Source organism: Sphaerodactylus townsendi, linkage group LG05 (assembly GCF_021028975.2).
Source record: "Sphaerodactylus townsendi isolate TG3544 linkage group LG05, MPM_Stown_v2.3, whole genome shotgun sequence".
Classification (NCBI taxonomy): domain Eukaryota; kingdom Metazoa; phylum Chordata; class Lepidosauria; order Squamata; family Sphaerodactylidae; genus Sphaerodactylus; species Sphaerodactylus townsendi.
In genome coordinates, this window is record NC_059429.1 from 6,997,482 (window position 1) to 7,015,349 (window position 17,868).

Here is a 17,868-nt window from a genome sequence, read left to right on the forward strand (position 1 = left end):
GAGGGTTTGGTCCAGCAAACCCCCAGACCCTCCCTCACCTTCCCCTTCCTCCGCTAGGTTGGGTGGGCCATGTCCAGATGGCGGGCCCGATCCCTTTCACTCCAGATGGTATGCAGCGTTTTTCAAAGGAAGGCAATGGTTGTTTCCCTTGTATCAGTGAGGGGTGTTGCTTTTCGATGGCCAGCAGATGCATGCTACAAACACTTCTTGTAAACAGAACTGTGGTTCCAGCTGTCACAGGTGTGGCATGTACACAATAACTGGAACTGTTAGCAGCATGTACACACCAGGAAGTAGTGTGGAAACAGTATGGAAACCTGGGCCACATGCAAATGCTATTGTGTGTGAACATTTCTGCAAAGCAATCGGTCCAGTAGTTTGGGAGATTACCTGTCAGCAGAAAAACACACTGATAGATTTTTATATATATAGATATGTATAAATGTCAAGATGCTGACTTCCTCTAGACTTCTTATGCAGTTGCTATAGGACTATAGAGTGTGTAGGGAGTTAGGGATGGCAGCCTCTGGATTGACAGCTCCTCGCCAGACTACAGAGATCTGTTTCCTTGGAGAAAAGGGCTGCTTTGGAAGGCAGACCCGATGGCACCGCACCCCGACTGAGGTCTCTGTCCTCCCCGGACCCCATCCCCAAATTTTCAGGGCTTTTTCAACCTGGAGCTGGCAACCCTATGGAGGTGGGAGAGGCATTTTTTTAATCCAGGAGACAGAATGTGTGTGTGGTGGGGGACACTTAACTCCTTCTCTCGGGTGCACAAAAAGTCTTGCATTTTAGACCCACCAAAGGCAGACTGTGTGAAATAATTTTAATTGCGGGATTTCTGTGCCCAGGTTGCAGAATTTTAGCTAGTCTGAGAGAATGGGAAGGCAGACTTCCTCTTACACGTATCAAGTTGCAGGTTACACCACTATAAACCACCCACAAAGCAGACCCCAGGTGCTGGTGTTTAACCTTTGGGTGTGTGTCTGTGTCCTGGTGGGCTCTCACCGCTGTGGGCCCTTGCCCTTTACCTGCACCCCTGTCCATGCATCTGTAGGTACACACACTGTCTGTCTTTCACTCCAGTAGAGCCCCATAGGAGGGCTTAGGGTCAATTGCCCAGTATCAGTGCCTGCAAGTTGCAGGATTTCTTCTTTGTTCTTCAAACAATACTGCACACACACGAGCACAATTTCAGGGGTGGCCAACCTATGATGCTCCAGACGTTCATGGACTGCAATTCCCATCAGCCCCTGCCAATTGGCCGTGCTGGCAGGGGCTGATAGGAATTGCAGTCCATGAACATCTGGAGCATCATAGGTTGGCCACCCCTGGCTATGTCATTAAGACAGATTTGATCTAAGTCAGTGGTGGCGAACCTTTGGCACTCCATGTGTTCATGGACTACAATTCCCATCAGCCCCTGCCACCATGGCCAATTGGCCGTGCTGGCAGGGGCTGATGGGAATTGTAGTCCATAACATCTGGAGTGCCAAAGGTTCGCCACCACGGATCTAAGTAATCCCCAGTAAAGGCAGCGAAGCCTGAGCCGTTTCACAAACTCCACGAGAGCTGTAATTTTCTTGAATTACAACAGATCCCTCATTTGCAAGATCGGCTCTGCTCGGGGGAAAGGGCCTTGTGACGTCATCCAAACCTTTCTCTACTCCCGCCTCTACCCCCAAATCTCCAGGAATTTTTCCAAAAAGGTGGCAACAGTACTCAGAAGTGCGGTTGAGGCAATTGTAGCAAAGGTTTTATTGGTTGTTGGTGGAAGGTTGGTGACTGAACATTCTCCAGGTGCGATAATCCTTGGCGGTGAAGACGGGTGTGTACAGAGACAGGTGAGGTACATAGCCGGGCTTCCCTGGCAGGTCTTTGGCACAGCGATTGCGGTTGACCACTAGAGAAGAGGAAGGCAAAATTGGGCGGGGGGAGCTGGACTGCAAGCCATGGTGATCTGTGGTTTTGGGGGGTCAGAGGGTCTTGGGGCCAAGCCCCTGATAAGGGAACTCACCCAGTGGTGGGATCCAAAAACTTTAGTAACAGGTTCCCACGGTGGTGGGATTCAAACAGTGGCGTAGCGCCAATGGGGCTGAGCGGGGCATTCCAGGGGCGTGGCTGGGCATTCTGGGGGCGGGGCATTAATAATTTCTCTGTTACTGTAAAAAACTCTTACTTTTTAAAAAAAGTTCCTAATTTCCAGCTGGTATCTTTCTGTCCATAATTTAAACTCATTGTAGCAAGTCCTATCGTCTACTGCCAACAGAAACAACTACTTCTCCTCTAATTGACTGCCTGTCAAATACTTCATACTTTCAAATACTTAATTTTGTTTCTAGAAATCAAAAGAAGGAGACTTTCCTTAAACAAGGAACTTTACCCTATTTCTAAAACATGTTTTTAAAACAGCCCAACAGGGAGAATTATCCCGTTTTCTACCTTCGCTAACCAGCCACATAGGAAGCAACAGGACTTTATGATTTTTTTTGGACCTAATGGAATTTCTAACGGAAAAGCAGACCCAATTAGTAACCCCCTCTCAGCACACATCAATAATTAGTAACCCACTCTCGGGAACTGGTGAGAACCTGCTGGATCCCACCTCTGAACTCACCCCTCACTTCTTTCAAGCCCACCTTTCCTTGAAGAAATTCAGGTTCGCGTACGGCATTTTCCCTATCACCATTTTGTCTGCATACCAACACTGTAAGGTAGGTTGAGGCCCAGAATACGGGAGTAGGCAAAGCCCAGCGAGGTACAGGATGGCAGGCAGGGGCGCAGGTTCGGTCAATAGAGTAAGGGGTTCATAATTTATCCAGAGTTGAAGATGTAATAGGAATGAGGGGCTGATGGGAAAAGGAATGTTCTCTTACAGGAATAATTTGCAGAAGAAGCCTCAGACGGAGAAAAGTTGCCAAGACACCAATAGGTCAAGTCGAGGAGGTGTCAAAGGATCCACCCCACACCTTCCTTAGAAGCAACTTACCGTATTCCTTTCCAGGAACTGGCTTGTCTTGCCAGAGGAAGGCTCCCCAACGCGTAGCAGGCTTCAAATACTGCGCCGGGACAATCGGATCGTACCAGCTGCTGTCCCGCAAATGCTGGGTGTAAGCTGCGAGGAAACCCACCATGAAGATAAGTCATGGCTGCCGCAAGGCTGATCCCTTCTTTGGAGCGTTGTTCGTTTAGCAAAGAACCGATCCCATCTCAAGTGGAGGGGGCGACCGTACTGCGAAATAAATCTGGGCATTTTCTAGGAAAGGACAGACACCCGTTTTGTGAAGCAGGGACCAGGCACACTGGGGACACGTTGGTCCTTTCCGCACTAAAACGTTTTCAGGCAGGAAATAAAACATTTCCTCAAGGGAGTTCTGCATGGTTTTTGCCTCCTTTGGTTCCCACGACGTTTTATTTGCAGCCTCAAAATGCTTTAAACAAATGCCCCTTTAAAATGTTTTTTTTAGTTGAAACGTTTTTAAAACTGCATATACGCCGTTTACCACCCCTTTCTGCCTTCCCTGAGCTTCCTCTTGATCCTCCTTGATCTGAGATTGCAAATGCCTGAGCAGACCAGGTGTTTTGGAGCAGCAGCAGCAAAAGGCCATTGCTTTCACCTCCTGCAGGTGTGCTCCCAGAGGCACCTGGTGGGCCACTGCGAGTAGCAGAGTGCTGGACTAGACGGACTCTGGTCTGATCCAGCAGGCTCGTTCTGATGTTCCTTCTTGGCACTCTTTTCTGAGCTCGCTCTCTGCCCTTTGCCTGTTTCTCCTGCTCTGTTTCTATGAGTTTCTTTAGTTTTGAGGAGCTAATCTGTAAAGGATGGAAGATAGAAGGCGCAGATGATCACAGCACAAAGCTGTGAAGCATAGAAACATCAGTTGGACAACTTAAAAGAAGGGAAAATCACAAAAATGGTGCCTGGGAGGGGTGAGTGTGGGTATACATTGTGGTGAAGGGGGGCCTGAAAATGTTTTAGGGATTTGTGTGGAAAAGGTTTTTGCCCCTCCACCCCCGCACTTCAGCTCACAGATACCTTGATGTTGTCCCCCCCCCCCCATTCATCCTGTTTGCAGGAGCAGCAGTGGCGTAGGAGGTTAAGAGCTCGCGTATCTAATCTGGAGGAACCGGGTTTGATTCCCAGCTCTGCCGCCTGAGCTGTGGAGGCTTATCTGGGGAATTCAGATTAGCCTGTACACTCCCACACACGCCAGCTGGGTGACCTGGGGCTAGTCACAGCTTCTCGGAGCTCTCTCAGCCCCACCTACCTCACAGGGTGTTTGTTGTGAGGGGGGAAGGGCAAGGAGATTGTAAGCCCCTTCGAGTAAGCCCCTTCCTGCGGGAGAGAAAGGGGGGATATAAATCCAAACTCTTCTTCTTCTTCTTATGGACATCTAAGGTTGACACCCCAGATTCTGAAATTCAACAGATGCCCTTGAAATCCCACAAAACGTCTCACTTCTTCATTTGCACTTCAGGTTGTGCCAGTGGCGTAGCACCAAGGGGCAGGGGGGCATGACACACCGTGACGGGTGTACCGGGGCGTGGCGGAGGCAAACCAAGGTTGGGCTGTGGCAGGGCACACACGTGCCTTGGGCGCAATTGCCCTTGCTACCGCTCTGGATTGCACATTTGCCTGAGCATCTCAGCCTCTTCCCCTTCCGTACTACTGTTGCAAACATCCCCCTTGGGTTTAAACGACACCAAAAAAAAGCATGCTTGCTTCAGCTGAAGGAGCCCAATACGATGCTTCTGACTTGAGGGACTGGTGCACTGGTACCCATTTTGCGGCAGCGAGTGCTTCCGTAGCAGTAACATATGAGTGCACGCGCGCACAGGTGCAGAAGATGCAAACCGATTTAAGGAAATAGCGGCTGTTTCCAACAGGCCCATTCCAGAATTTGCAAAATCTCTTAAGCCAGATTTAAGAGAGACCAGAAGGCACTCAAACTAAATATGCTCCAAGCACCTCCCAATCCCTACCTTCTGCACATTTCTGCCGCTCCCCGCTTGAATGTAGTCATCCCTTTGAACACAGTTGTCTGATTTGAGGGGAAGGTAAGGATTTGGGCATCTTAGTTGATAGTTCCATGGGAATGTCAACTCAATGCATGGCAGCTGTGAAAAAGGCAAACTCTATGCTGGGGAAAATTAGGAAAAGAGTTGATAATACAACTGCAAGGATTGTCATGCCCTTATATAAAGGCGTGGTGCGACCGCACTTGGAGTACTGTGTCCAGTTCTGGTCGCCACATCTCAAAAAGGATATCGAAGAGATAGAAAAAGTGCAGAGAAGGGCAACGAGGATGATTGAAGGATTGGAGCATCTTCCTTACGAGGAGAGGCTGCAGCGTTTGGGACTCTTTAGTTTGGAGAGGAGACGTCTGAGGGGGGATATGATTGAAGTCTATAAAATTATGCATGGGGTAGAAAATGTTGACAGAGAAAATTTTTTCTCTCTTTCTCACAATACTAGAACCAGGGGGCATTCATTGAAAATGCTGGGGGGAAGAATTAGGACTAATAAAAGGAAACACTTCTTCACGCAACGTGTGATTGGTGTTTGGAATATGCTGCCACAGGAGGTGGTGATGGCTTTAAAAGGGGCTTGGACAGATTTATGGAGAAGTCGATCTATGGCTACCAATCTTGATTCTCCTTGATCTGAGATTGCAAATGCCTTAGCAGACCAGGTGCTCAGGAGCAACAGCAGCAGAAGGCCATTGCTTTCACCTCCTGCATGTGAGCTCCCAAAGGCACCTGGTGGGCCACTGCGAGTAGCAGAGAGCTGGACTAGATGGACTCTGGTCTGATCCAGCAGGCTAGTTCTTATGTTCTTAAGGTGAGATATGCAAGGCCAGGGAACGTAGAGATTTTTCTTCTTCCAAGGGAAAGGGGCTCAAATAAAACCAGGTCTTTCCTTACCGGCTGGCAGCGTCTTCTCCCGTTTGGCATGGGACTTGTACCAGCGGTGGTAGGCCTCCCGGCCAATACCATCGGTGAGGGTATACCAGGCATCACGGTTGCGGCAGTTGGTGAGACCTGTGTACCAGGTCTGAGGGATGGCGTCCCACCCCATGGGGGTGAACTTCCAACGCACAGCCTCCTTGATGACGGGCGCATTGCGGGGGGCTCTCAGTGCTAAGTACTCATCGCTGTAGAGAGAGTGGAAAGGGCCACATTCTGTAACAGACGGTAGCACATGGCAGGAAGAACCGCTGGTACGAACTAGGAGTTCCAATTCCCAGTCCGCTCAACCTCCTACCCTACCTTGCAATGCTGTTGTGCGGAGGAAACAAGGCTTGTCTAAACAACTAGGCCTAGCTTAAATAAATATTTGTCCTCAAAGGAGGCAGGCATCGGCCTTCACTTGCCTGCGTTTGCCTCAGAATCCGACCTAGCAGCTGAGCACCATTTCCAGACCGACTTTGGTTTCAAGATGACTGGGAGGGAAATTATCTGTCCGAGAGCTGCAACTCAAAGAGCATTTTAACTTGGGCTGGTAGAATTTGAACGAGGTACTCAACACAGTGCGGAATAGTTTGGTTAAGACCTATGGCAGTGGTGGTGAACCTTTGGCACTCCAGATGTTATGGACTACAATTCCCATCAGCCCCTGCCAGCATGGCCAATTGGCAGGGGCTGATGGGAATTATAGTCCATAACATCTGGAGTGCCAAAGGTTCGCCACCACGGACCTATGGACTCTTATCTGGAGAAGGTGGTTTGATTCCCCGCTCCTCCACATAAGCGGTGGACTCATGACCAGGTGAACTGGGCTTGGTTCCTCACTCCTCCACATGAAACCTGCTAGCTACTCTTGGGCTAATCACAGGTCTTTCTGAACTCTCTCAGTCCCACCTGTCTCACAAGGAGTCTGTTGTGGGGAAGAGGAGGGAAGGAGATTGTCAGCCACTTCGAGAATCCTTAGAGAAAAACAAGATATAAAAACCAGCTCATCCAAATCAGCTGCTCAATGAGTGAGAAATGGTCTCTAATCTTCTAACTCCCTTTCCCAGACCTTCCTGAATTTTCCTCTGTTGACCACATTTTGATGCCAGCTCACCTTTCCAAAGTCACTGGCAAAACGAGCAGCTACCCAAAAGAAAGCCAGATAGCCCATTTAATCCAGCATCTGACAACGTAACCCAGCCTCATGAAGAGAGGATGGAAAATCCCCACAAAGCCCCACTTTGGCCCACAAAATGGTACTTGAAGGTATTCTGCCTCTGTATCTGGAGGCTCTTGCTTAGCAGTCACCTTGAAAGCCATGTGTGTTCCTGCAAACTCCACTACACCTGACGTGGAGAGGTGGAACTGGAAACAGAGACTCCTGAAAAATGACCTCAACGTGATAAACTAGCAGAAGAATCAATGGGAGATTCCCCCCTCCCCCAAATAATTACAATTAGCAAATATTTTTGGTAGAGCACAAATTAGAACGGTTACATAAAAGCCTGAGGAATTTTTTTTAACATTCTGCTGCTCCAAAAAAACAGGAGCAGCAGTGGCGTAGGAGGTTAAGAGCTCGTGTATCTCATCTGGAGGAACCGGGTTTGATTCCCAGCTCTGCCGCCTGAGCTGTGGAGGCTTAACTGGGGAGTTCAGATTAGCCTGTGCACTCCCACACATGCCAGCTGGGTGACCTTGGGCTAGTCACAGCTTCTCGGAGCTCTCTCAGCCCCACCCACCTCACAGGGTGTTTGTTGTGAGGGGTTGAAGGGCAAGGAGATTGTAAGCCCCTTTGAGTCTCCTGCAGGAGATAAATGGGGGATATAAATCCAAACTCTTCTTCTTCTTCTAGCAAAAAGAAAAGTTCATAGATGTCACACTACGACGTGAAGCCCCTTATGTCTGTCAACGGCTTTTGCGTTGCTCGACTGGTTCTCGTGTGTGGGTCAGCCCCGCCCTCTCCCCGTTATTGAACAAATCCAGGCAAAACAAGCAGACCTTGGGCTAGCAGAACTTCTGATCGGAGGGTTTTCAGTTTCCAAACTGTCCTGATCATCAAGAGAACGTGCTGGGTGGGGGCTCCTACCAACCTGCACGCGTTTCCTGTCCGGCGCTTCATGCCTCTTAACAGAAAACTTTCATTTTGCAAACTGGCTGCTTCACCAAAACGACAAATTTAAAACGAGTCCCCTCTAATTTGCATCGACTGCTTAACTTGCTTTTAACCATTTAAATTGAAGGTCAAGTATCCTGCGTGTAAAAAGTATTATTCCAAGAGACTGGACTGGTGTCAATACCCTGAGGAAAGCAGGGCGAAGCGCCCGGTGCCCCTCGACCGGGGGCACCACTATGAACCACTGATTTTCTACACAAAGACCCCCACCCCCACAAAACATTTAGCTTGCTCTGGGCAAACTGAGCTGGTGGCAGTTACACAGTAATTAGCAAAACGCGAATGTGAGCCTCGTTTCAAACACCATTCGTTCAGGGGGCAGGAGATGAATACAATATTCTATACCCCCCCCCCAGATGATGGGGAACGGAAGCCAACCCAAGTGGGTGGGTGAAGGAATGGAAGAAGACACTCACCTGTACAGCGGAGCGGGGAATTGAGTCTCCAGAGTGCTCTGGGGGACATACGGTCGATCTAACACTAAATCTCTGTAAGCCAAGCCGTGGAAATCCATGGTTGGACTGCAACTCCTCCAGGCCAGCCGGAGGGTTTGCCTTTTCTCAGCAGGTGAGAAAAGGAGGATCATTGTTTGCTATATACACCTCTTGGCAACCATCCCCTTAGCAACCATCCCCCTGGAGCACATCATTAAACAGACGGTCTGCCAGCACTTAGAAGGGAATACTGTGATCACAAAAAGTCAGCGTGGGTTTTTGAAAAACAAGTCACCTCTTTTTTTGATAGTGTGAGTAGCTTGGTAGACGAAGGGAATGCTGTGGGCGTAGCATCCCTTGATGTTAGTGAAGCTTCTGACGAGGTGCCCCATAGTATTCTTGCAAGTGCCGTGTTTCCCCGAATATAAGACAGTCTCTTATATTAATTTTTGCTTCCAAAGATGCGCTATGTCTTATTTTCAGGGGATGTCTTATTTTTCTGTGTTCTGTTTGTCGGGCATGCTTCGAAACAAAAAACTTTGCTATGTCTTACTTTCGGGGGATGCCTTATATTTTGCACTTCAGCAAAACCTCTACTATGTCTTATTTTTAGGGGATGTCTTATATTCAGGGAAACAGGGTAAGCTAATGAAATGTGTAGACTAATGCCACTATTAGATGGATTTGTAACTGGTTGACTGACCGAACTCAAAGGGTGCTCATCAACGGCTCCTCTTCATCCTGGAGAGAAGTGACTAGTGGGGTGCCACAGGGTTCTGTCCTGGGCCCAGGGCTAGTCAATATTTTTTTATCAAATGTACCTAAACAGAGAATCAGACTAAACAGAGAACCAACGCTGGGCCAAAAGCTTCGACAAACACCACACTTTAGGCAGAGAATGTCAGCAATTCCCTTTAATGCCAGATAGATTAAACTTGATATTTCGAGTGACAAGAGGGTTCCCGTTTCTCCTTTCGACAGATCACATTCATAACAAACACCAAAAGAGGGGGGAAATGCCATCAGAACCTCGCCCTCCCCCCTCCCCAAATTCTGGCCAGAAAGGAAGAACCATGTACTGTAATACGAGTTTACAATGTGATCCCCCAGTTCCCACACACACTTCTTTTTTAAACACAAATATCACTTTTTCTGACACCCAAGAGAATTCTGAGACAAACAGCAGTAGCGTTGATATTTTCTTTCCTCGGATCTCCCTGGCCTGCAGCAACTGCCCAGCAGATAGCAGGAAGCAGACATCCGAAGCGGTCCCACTTCCAGGGACACGGAAGTCCAGAGATGCGTTCTTCACCTTCCAGTCAACAGGAGAGAGGGCGTTTCGACAGGATGTTGGTTTTACACACAGTTCGTCAGGGTGCCCCTTGTAAGTGCTGCGCGGTCTCTTTCGTCAGGGTGCGTCCGTTCCGGAGGTGTCGCTGAGTGGTTTGCTCCCTTTCCCACACCTCCCCTGACAAATGGTGAGCAAACCCAGTCTGAGCTGGGGGAAAAAGAGTTCTGGGACGGCACTCCCTTTGTTTTGCGTATGTGGGAGAGCTGGACACGGTTTGGCTTTCGTCTGCCGCCGAACAGAAATGCACACACGCTCGCTGCACCCTTCACACAGTCTGACAACATGAGGAAGACACGCTGCTGCGTGTCACATCAAATAGGACCATTGTCAGTTTTCTGCACGCACACACACAGACACACCCTGCACACAAAAGGAACATTTGCCTCCCCAATCACACAACAAGAGGCAGGAAGAGAGCAACCCCCACAAAAAGACAGCTGGGGGTATAATTGGCACAAACTCCTGAGCTGCTGGAAGAGGTCTGGATTCAAAGCAGCATGTAAGAACACAAAGTGCTTTTCTCTCTCTTACACATGTGCTCCATTAAACGGAGAGTTCGCTAACTTCCAAGAAAAACAAACTTTGGACCAGCATGAAAGAGACCGCAACCCCCAAATGGCAATTGCTGTTCGTGCCTGAAACAATAGAAGGGAGCTATTTCTTTCCCCTTTCTCTGAGAAAAAACAACCCCAACCAAACCTATGCCCATCTTAGGTGACCCTCCCCCTTCCAAAAATCTAACTCCCCCCTTTCCCCCCTCCAATCGTCAAGCAAGACCGAACGCCTGACAATATCTCGTGCTTTGTGGGCCATGATCTGATGTGTCGTTACTTGGAAATAAGTAACTTGAACAGTCTGCAGGATTCTCCCTGCTCTCCCCCGAAACATGCTTAGGATGAAAAGAATGAAAAGGCAGAGCGTTGGTCTCTTCCAGACAAGTAACCCCAGTATTGTTCCCTCCCTGTGCACAGAGGGCTGGAAAAGGAGTTCTCTCCTCCGCTTTCAGCACTATCAATCTGCCAGTCACCAGCTCAACAGTGAACTAGATTTCTCCACCTGTGACTCACCGGTGCAGCGCCAAAGAAATGCCCCTTTTGCCTACCCCTCCCCCACTCTCTCAGCCACTCACTACTTTCCTAAATTTCTTTTTTTCAAGTTAAACCCTGGTTTTTTCTTGTTTGGCACCCCTCGAAAGCAAAAATAATTACATCCTCCTCAATCAGGACAAGTAAACATGTTGAATCTTGGTTTCTTTAAAACGCACGCACGCACGCACACGCACCCACCCACACACTCACTTGACAGCCGAGTGCGCAGACACACTCAAAATACATAATAGTAACACTTTTCTCTGTTGGAAGCCAGGGGCTCCCTGCTGCTTGTGTAGATGGGAGAACAGGACAAGGTTTACACTTTGCAACGTTCACTGGAACAAAACTGAAAAAGTTTGGCTGCTTCCTGTCCTGCTGCCCCCAAACAACGTCTGCTAACATTCATATTCAGGTGTTTAATAAGCATCTCCGATACCTTCTGAACAGATTGACATAGCGTACTTCTCCCCCCCCCCTTCCCTCCCCCAGACGATGACCGTAGGCTCCATGCACATCTTGTTAGTGGTTTTCTCCCCTCCCGCCCCCCAACAGAGTCTCTCGGTGGGCTTTACCGTATCCGGGTGAAGAGGTTAAGAACTGAAACGGACTCCTAGGATTGGGGGGGAAAGAGAGAAGAAAGTCGTGAGAAAATCTGGGCATTTTTTCAATGGCAACACTGGATGAATAGCGAGACATTTGGTGCTGTGGAAGGGCAGGTGTGGCTAACCAATGGTGCTGCGGATGTCCATGGAGTACAATTCCCATCAGCCCCTGCCAGCTTGCCCAATTGGCCATGGTGGCAGGGGCTGATGAGAACTGCAGTCCATGAACATCTTCACATACGCGCTACAGGGGGTCAGTGCTATCAGTCACAGACCAGGAAAGGGATTTCGGGGGAGGGCGGTTTATAAATACAATTAATACTACTACTACTACTACTACTACTACTACTACTACTACTACTACTACTACTACTACTACTACTACTACTACTACTACTACTACTACTACTACTACTAATAATAATAATAATAATAATAATAATAATAATAATAATAATAATAATAATAATAATAAAAAAAAAGCAGAGGCCCATTTCTGGGAAGGAAGGCAGTTGGGCAGAGCTTTTACGATGGACTGCGCCACGTGCTAAGTTCCAAACAGACACGTTTGTTCTGTTTCAGACGGTGGAAGGAGGATTATTCATTCTCCGCGGTCACCCACTATGTCCATGCTTCTACTATAGGAGTGTTCGCCCCTTACAGCAACTCATCCAGAGGCACAGCAAATACCTCCTTCAACGGCAGGTTTTCCACCCTGGGTGCAACTGGATCAGCCATGACAGCATGCAGACAACACAGAGATTACTTGACTCCAGAGGAGCTTGTAAGAATTTGTACATGTGGCACAATACTCGACAGGCAGGTGTTTTACCTTGGTAGAGCGGGTTTTGCTGAAGACATTCCAAAACCTCAACGTCTCGTCCCCAGCACCTGTTACAATGGCCTCTCCATCAGGTGACATTGCCTGGAAGAGGTTAGGGGAGGAAGGACGAGAACAGAAGCCAAGGTGGGAAGAGAGATGAAGGACACCCCCCCAAATGACACTTGCACCAGAAAGCAGCATTTACTAAATTTTATCTTGCTTTGTGGCCCCAAACTGGCTCCAGAAATAGAGCTGAATTCAATGCATTCAACTAATTTATTTATTTATTTATGGGGGGTTTTATACCGCCCAACCCCCGAAGGGCTCTGGGTGGTGCACAACACAGATTCTACATATAATATATGCAGACAAACCCCATTAGATTCAAGTCACGTCACAAGCCTTTATTGGCATAAAATAAACATACAAAATCAGCATACAAAATTTGCCCATTATTGCTCACAATTATAGACACTGGTACTAAAATACTAAATACTAAAATATATACATGGTCCTTCTGTAACTATAGGACATTCCTTCAGCTAAGTTAACTCACTTAAACGTCATCGGATACTGACAGAAGCTAGAAAAATTACTGCTGGCTATATGTGGTCATAATACATAGACATTGGTTGGTATTCATCTAGACTTACGTCTATTATTGTTAGCAGAAATTTTGCTACATTCTCACACACTGTGGGATCCATGTTGTTCAAAAAACCCCATTAGATTAAAATAATTTAAATTTAAAAAACAGCGGTAGATTCAATAAAAATGGCGTCAGCGATAACCCCAATTAAACCCTCCCAAGGAGGGGAAAACAGAACAAAAAGTGGGTCCCCTAGATGGCAAAGGGGACTCCGAAACCGAAGGAATAGAAGGGGCACCTCAGTCAGCGGCTGGTCTCTCCAAAAGCCCGGTGGAACAACTCAGTCTTACAGGCCCTGCGGAATTCACCAAGGTCCCGCACGGCCCGGACAGCTGGAGGAAGAGTGTTCCACCAGGCAGGGGCCAAGGCTGAAAAGGCCCTGGCACGAGTGGAGGCCAGCCGCATCATTGAGGGGTCAGGAACCACCAGTAAATTGGCCTCTGCTGAACGCAGAGGCCGAGTGGGGACATATGGGGTAATACGGTCCCGAAGGTATGAGGGTCCCAGGCCGCGGAAGGCCTTAAAGGTCAACACCCACACCTTCAAGATGGTTTATACAGTTAACATAAAAGGTTTGTCCCTGTGGGGCACTAAGTCTCCAAAGAGTTCCCCCACTGGCAGTGGTGAAGCATCAACGGGGGAGGGGGGGCCAGGCGCATGCCTGTCTGGGGGCGTGTCAGGGGCATGGCGAGGGCATGAGGCGCATGCGTGCCCCACACGCAGTTCCCCCTCGCTCCGCCCCTGCCCACTGGACACCTCACAAAGCCCCTCTGAAAGGAGGACTTCTCTTGAGCTGGCCCTGGTGGGGAAGGGGAGATCTCTTGAGAAACAAAACGGGAGCGGAAGAAGAGGCAGGATACTTACCAGGTAAAGAACTCTGTATGAGTGCCCAGTCAGCTTTGCTACTTGAGTCAAGGATGGGTACTTCCAGACAAGGATTTGGTTCTGAGAGTATCCGTGAGTGCTCACCTGCCAAGAGAAAGGAGGCTCTGATGCTGGGATTCGCTGCTGTCCTGAAAGGGGGGGTGGGGGTGGAAAGAAAAGGGCCTGGAGTGCCACCTCCCACATCACTTCCTCAAAGCAGGCGTCCCACGGAACCAAACTGGTCAGCAGGGGGTTCATATGGTGTGCGCTTGCTAGTTTTCAATCAACCCAGAATGCATGCACGCGTGTATGAAGTGAACGTTGTCAGTCCATTGGCCCACAATCGGCCAATGAGTCCCCAGGGACTCATGCAGGCAGAGGAAGGGCATTCCCAACACCTGTTTTCAAAGGAGAAGCTTGGGATTGAAGCTGAGCCCTCTGATACGAAAGGCAGACCCGCTCCCAACTGAGCCAGTGACCACAATGTGGCAACTCGGAGAGAAAAAGACCTCTCTTCCGCAGCTTCCGAAAAGGTTCTTGGAAAATAGGCATCCAATCACTTTGTGCGCAAAGGCTCCACGTGCCAAGATCCCTCGTCCAATCCCTGTTATCTTTGAATGTAGAGAAGGCCTTTCCAGAGAGGTCCCTGTGAGTGCCGTGGCACCTGCTAACCCCTCTCCTGGTGTTTACCAGGTATTTTTATGAAGTGGGCAAGGTCAAGTGGAGCTTTTGCCCAGCAAAGGTTCTGATTGGCCAATGGAGATTTGATGGGCGGTACAGATTTTTAATCAAGTTGCTTTCACAGCAGCTGCTGCCCCGGCACAAGGATCTTTGCTACGTGACCAGTGGCGTAGCGCCAACGTTGTGGGGTGCAACGCCCCGGACACGCGCCTCGGCAGGGGGTGTTCCGGGGCGGGTGCTGCCGTGTTCTGGGGCGGGCGCCACCGTGTTCCGCGGGTGTTTCGGGGCGGGCGCCACCGTGGCAGGGGCGCACGCACGCCCCTGGCGCAGTTCTCCCTCTCTCCACCCCTGTGCGTGACTGAAGATAAAGCTCTGGCAGCCATTTTGTGGCTGCACCCCACACACTTATGGGAGAATTCCAAAAGGGCCTGCTGGCTAAGGATGGGGACCCATGGTGCAAAGCAGACCCCCCCTCCAACTGTGTGCTTAAGACCCTACAGAGCTGGAAAATAAGCAGACTGCTGGTCTGATACTGTATCATAATTATAATGCAGTACACATACCATGAACACATGTATAGCATACTGACAATCAGGTATTAAAAAAAAGCTATACCCAGACTGCCGCCCTGGCACAAGGATCTTTGCTACATGACCAGTGGCGTAACGCCAACGTTGTGGGGTGCAACGCCCAGGACACACGCCCCGGTGGGGGCATGGCCGGGGCGTTCCAGGGGTGTTCCCAGGCATTCTGGGGGTGTTCTGGGGCAGGCGTCGCCGTGGCAGAGGCACGGGGCGCACGCACGCACTGCCAAATATAATACAATAAAAAAAGTATAAGCATCATGGAACAGATTGCAAAACCAGCCAAAATGTCTAAGACAATTATGCAGCCCACAATTGTGCACAGAGTCCAAACGATCAAAACTTCTCATTTGATGATGACTCAGTCCTAAGTCGATTCAGCACCTACATCAACAAGAGGTAATTAACATCTGAGAAGCTGCCAGCTGCCTCTAAATTAGCGCTGAAACATTTATTGCGTCCCGTCAATGCGGAGAACTCGGGCCTTTCAGCTTCCAAGCTTGCTCTGCTCCAGCCTAATGGAAATTGTCACGTCCATTAATTCATTATAAAGTACAGCGTGTATCACATGTGAATGTTTTTATAACACATTTATTACTCTGTGTTAAAAATGAATGGATTTATAATGTGTTTATTATATCTATCAGTTTGTAATTCTAAACTACTGCCTTGCATTATATATATTATATTATACCTTCGCTCATCGGAGGGAAATTTACTGGAGATCCCTGGATGGCTTCCACAAGGACCAGGGCTTCTCAGCCCTGGCCCCTATCATGATATATATAATGCAAGGCATTATATATATCATGATATATATATAAAAGGTTCACAAAAGGGTCATCTTCCAATTAGCAGAAGTTTGCCAACAGCAAGGCCAGAGGAAGTAAGTCTAGGGACAAATGGCAGCTAACCTCTAACATGATTCAACTGTGACTCTAGACCAATGAGAGGCTGTTGCTGGGGCGGGGTGGTGGTATCCTTGTTGGATGTATAAGCAAAGTATTGTATATGCTAAGTTCAGAGACTTGAGTTGAGAGTGTAGTTCAGTGTGCGTTCACTGTGTTCTTGCTGAACAGTTCTGTGTAGCTCTATAGCCTTGGATAGCATAGACTTGTGTAACCTTGCAACTGCTAAAGTAAAAGTCTTCCTATGGAAAGGACATCTTGTGTGGAGAGTATTCTTTTCCAAGAGTGCTAGGAGGCTGCAGTGAGTGCAAGAAGGCTACTAGACCTTCTCGTCTTACCAGAGTAGCTCCGCTTTAAACTCTGCTGATAGCCCCTGCCTGGTGGAAGAAGCACCCTAATGAAATCAGGGCCCTGCATGACCTGAATGAGTTCCGCAGGGCCTGCGAGATGGAGCTTCTCCACCAGGCATTTCCATCTAGCCAGCCGGCCTCATCAGGACTAACACTGGCCTCCCATGGGTGCATGCAGGGTTGGGGTGGGGGGGGGGATTTTGCCATCTGTGGTTGCTTTTTAACCATTTTTTAACTGGCTGTTTTATCTGGGTTAAATTTACTGTTGTGCCGCCCTGAGTCCTTCTTGGGAAGGGCGGGATACAAATAAAAATATAAATAAACAAATGCTAAGCTACTGCTTAGTGTGACAGATCCTATGATGGTGATTTCTGAATAGAAAAGAAAGATTAAAATCTATGGTTGAGGAAGTGGAATAAGTTTACCACAAAATGGGCAACAGCGGCATGCTTGATCCGACGTTTGGGCTCTTTACACAGTTGTGGAACATACAGTTGCCTTAGATCAGTGTTTCCCAACCTTTTCGAGGTCAGGGTACCCTTGACCTCACTTCCCTCTTCATCCATCTCTCACGCAGTACCCCCCTGCCGCCCACCTCTCCACCTTCCCCTTCCATTTGCCCCCCTGCTTCTTGCCACACTCCCACCTTCCCCTCCCAGGGTGAAGGGAAGCACTTGGGTGGGTGGTGGTGGTGGTGGCGGCTGCTGACCTTGGGGCAGGCCCTGCCCCATGGGCCAGCTACATGTCCTTGCTGGCGCCGGTGGGAGACACCATAAAAATGAGGGGCGGGCTAGTATTGCCACGCGGTACTCCCTGGGACATGCTTCGACTGACACCCCAGGGTACTCACCTGAGAAACCCTGGTTGAGAATGGCTGCCTTAGATCATAGGTGTCAAACTCGTGACCATGTTATGGACTACAGTTCCCATCATCCCCTGCCAGCATGATGCTGGCAGGGACATGATGGGAACTGTATGGGGGGGGGTGGGGGGGGGGGGGGGTGGGGGGGGGGGGGGGTGGGGGGGGGGGGGGGTGGGGGGGGGGGGGGGGGGGGGGGGGGGGGGGTGGGGGGGGGAACACACACACACACACACACACACACACACACACACACAGATGGGCTCCATTTTCCTTAGATATGGGGGGAGGGAGAGAGAAAGAGAGATAAAGTCGTCTGCCAATCTCATGGAAGAGTGCCAGGTTGACGACGGCAACCAGGTCTACTGCCCAGAGCTGGCAAGCGCGGCCTGGGCCCGGCGCCCCTTCATGTGATTAGATGGGGTGCGCCCAGGGACACGTGATACCCTATGTCCCCGTGGGCGGTATGCCCCTGCCTGACCCCTTAGATCATAGGTGTCAAACTCGCAGCCCTCCAGATGTTATGGACTACAGTTCCCATCATCCC

At 49.3% G+C, this 17,868-nt stretch overlaps 2 protein-coding genes across 2 annotated transcripts; both read right to left on the bottom strand.

The window, feature by feature from the left end:
* Positions 1-1,736: 1,736 nt before the first annotated feature.
* Positions 1,737-8,681, bottom strand: TEKTIP1 (tektin bundle interacting protein 1). Its single transcript, XM_048497135.1, has 4 exons — positions 8,542-8,681; positions 5,926-6,155; positions 2,990-3,115; positions 1,737-1,903 (listed from the first exon to the last, which is right to left on the bottom strand). Exons 1-4 carry the CDS (start codon positions 8,637-8,639, stop codon positions 1,758-1,760), a joined length of 600 nt encoding a protein of 199 aa, XP_048353092.1. The 5' UTR covers positions 8,640-8,681; the 3' UTR covers positions 1,737-1,757.
* Positions 8,682-9,458: 777 nt separating this feature from the next.
* Positions 9,459-14,197, bottom strand: FZR1 (fizzy and cell division cycle 20 related 1). The gene is made up of 4 exons (XM_048496701.1): positions 14,135-14,197; positions 13,940-14,044; positions 12,436-12,528; positions 9,459-11,611 (listed from the first exon to the last, which is right to left on the bottom strand). The coding sequence occupies exons 1-4, from the start codon at positions 14,195-14,197 to the stop codon at positions 11,570-11,572; spliced, it is 303 nt and encodes a 100-aa protein (XP_048352658.1). The 3' UTR covers positions 9,459-11,569.
* Between the last annotated feature and the right edge of the window lie 3,671 nt (positions 14,198-17,868).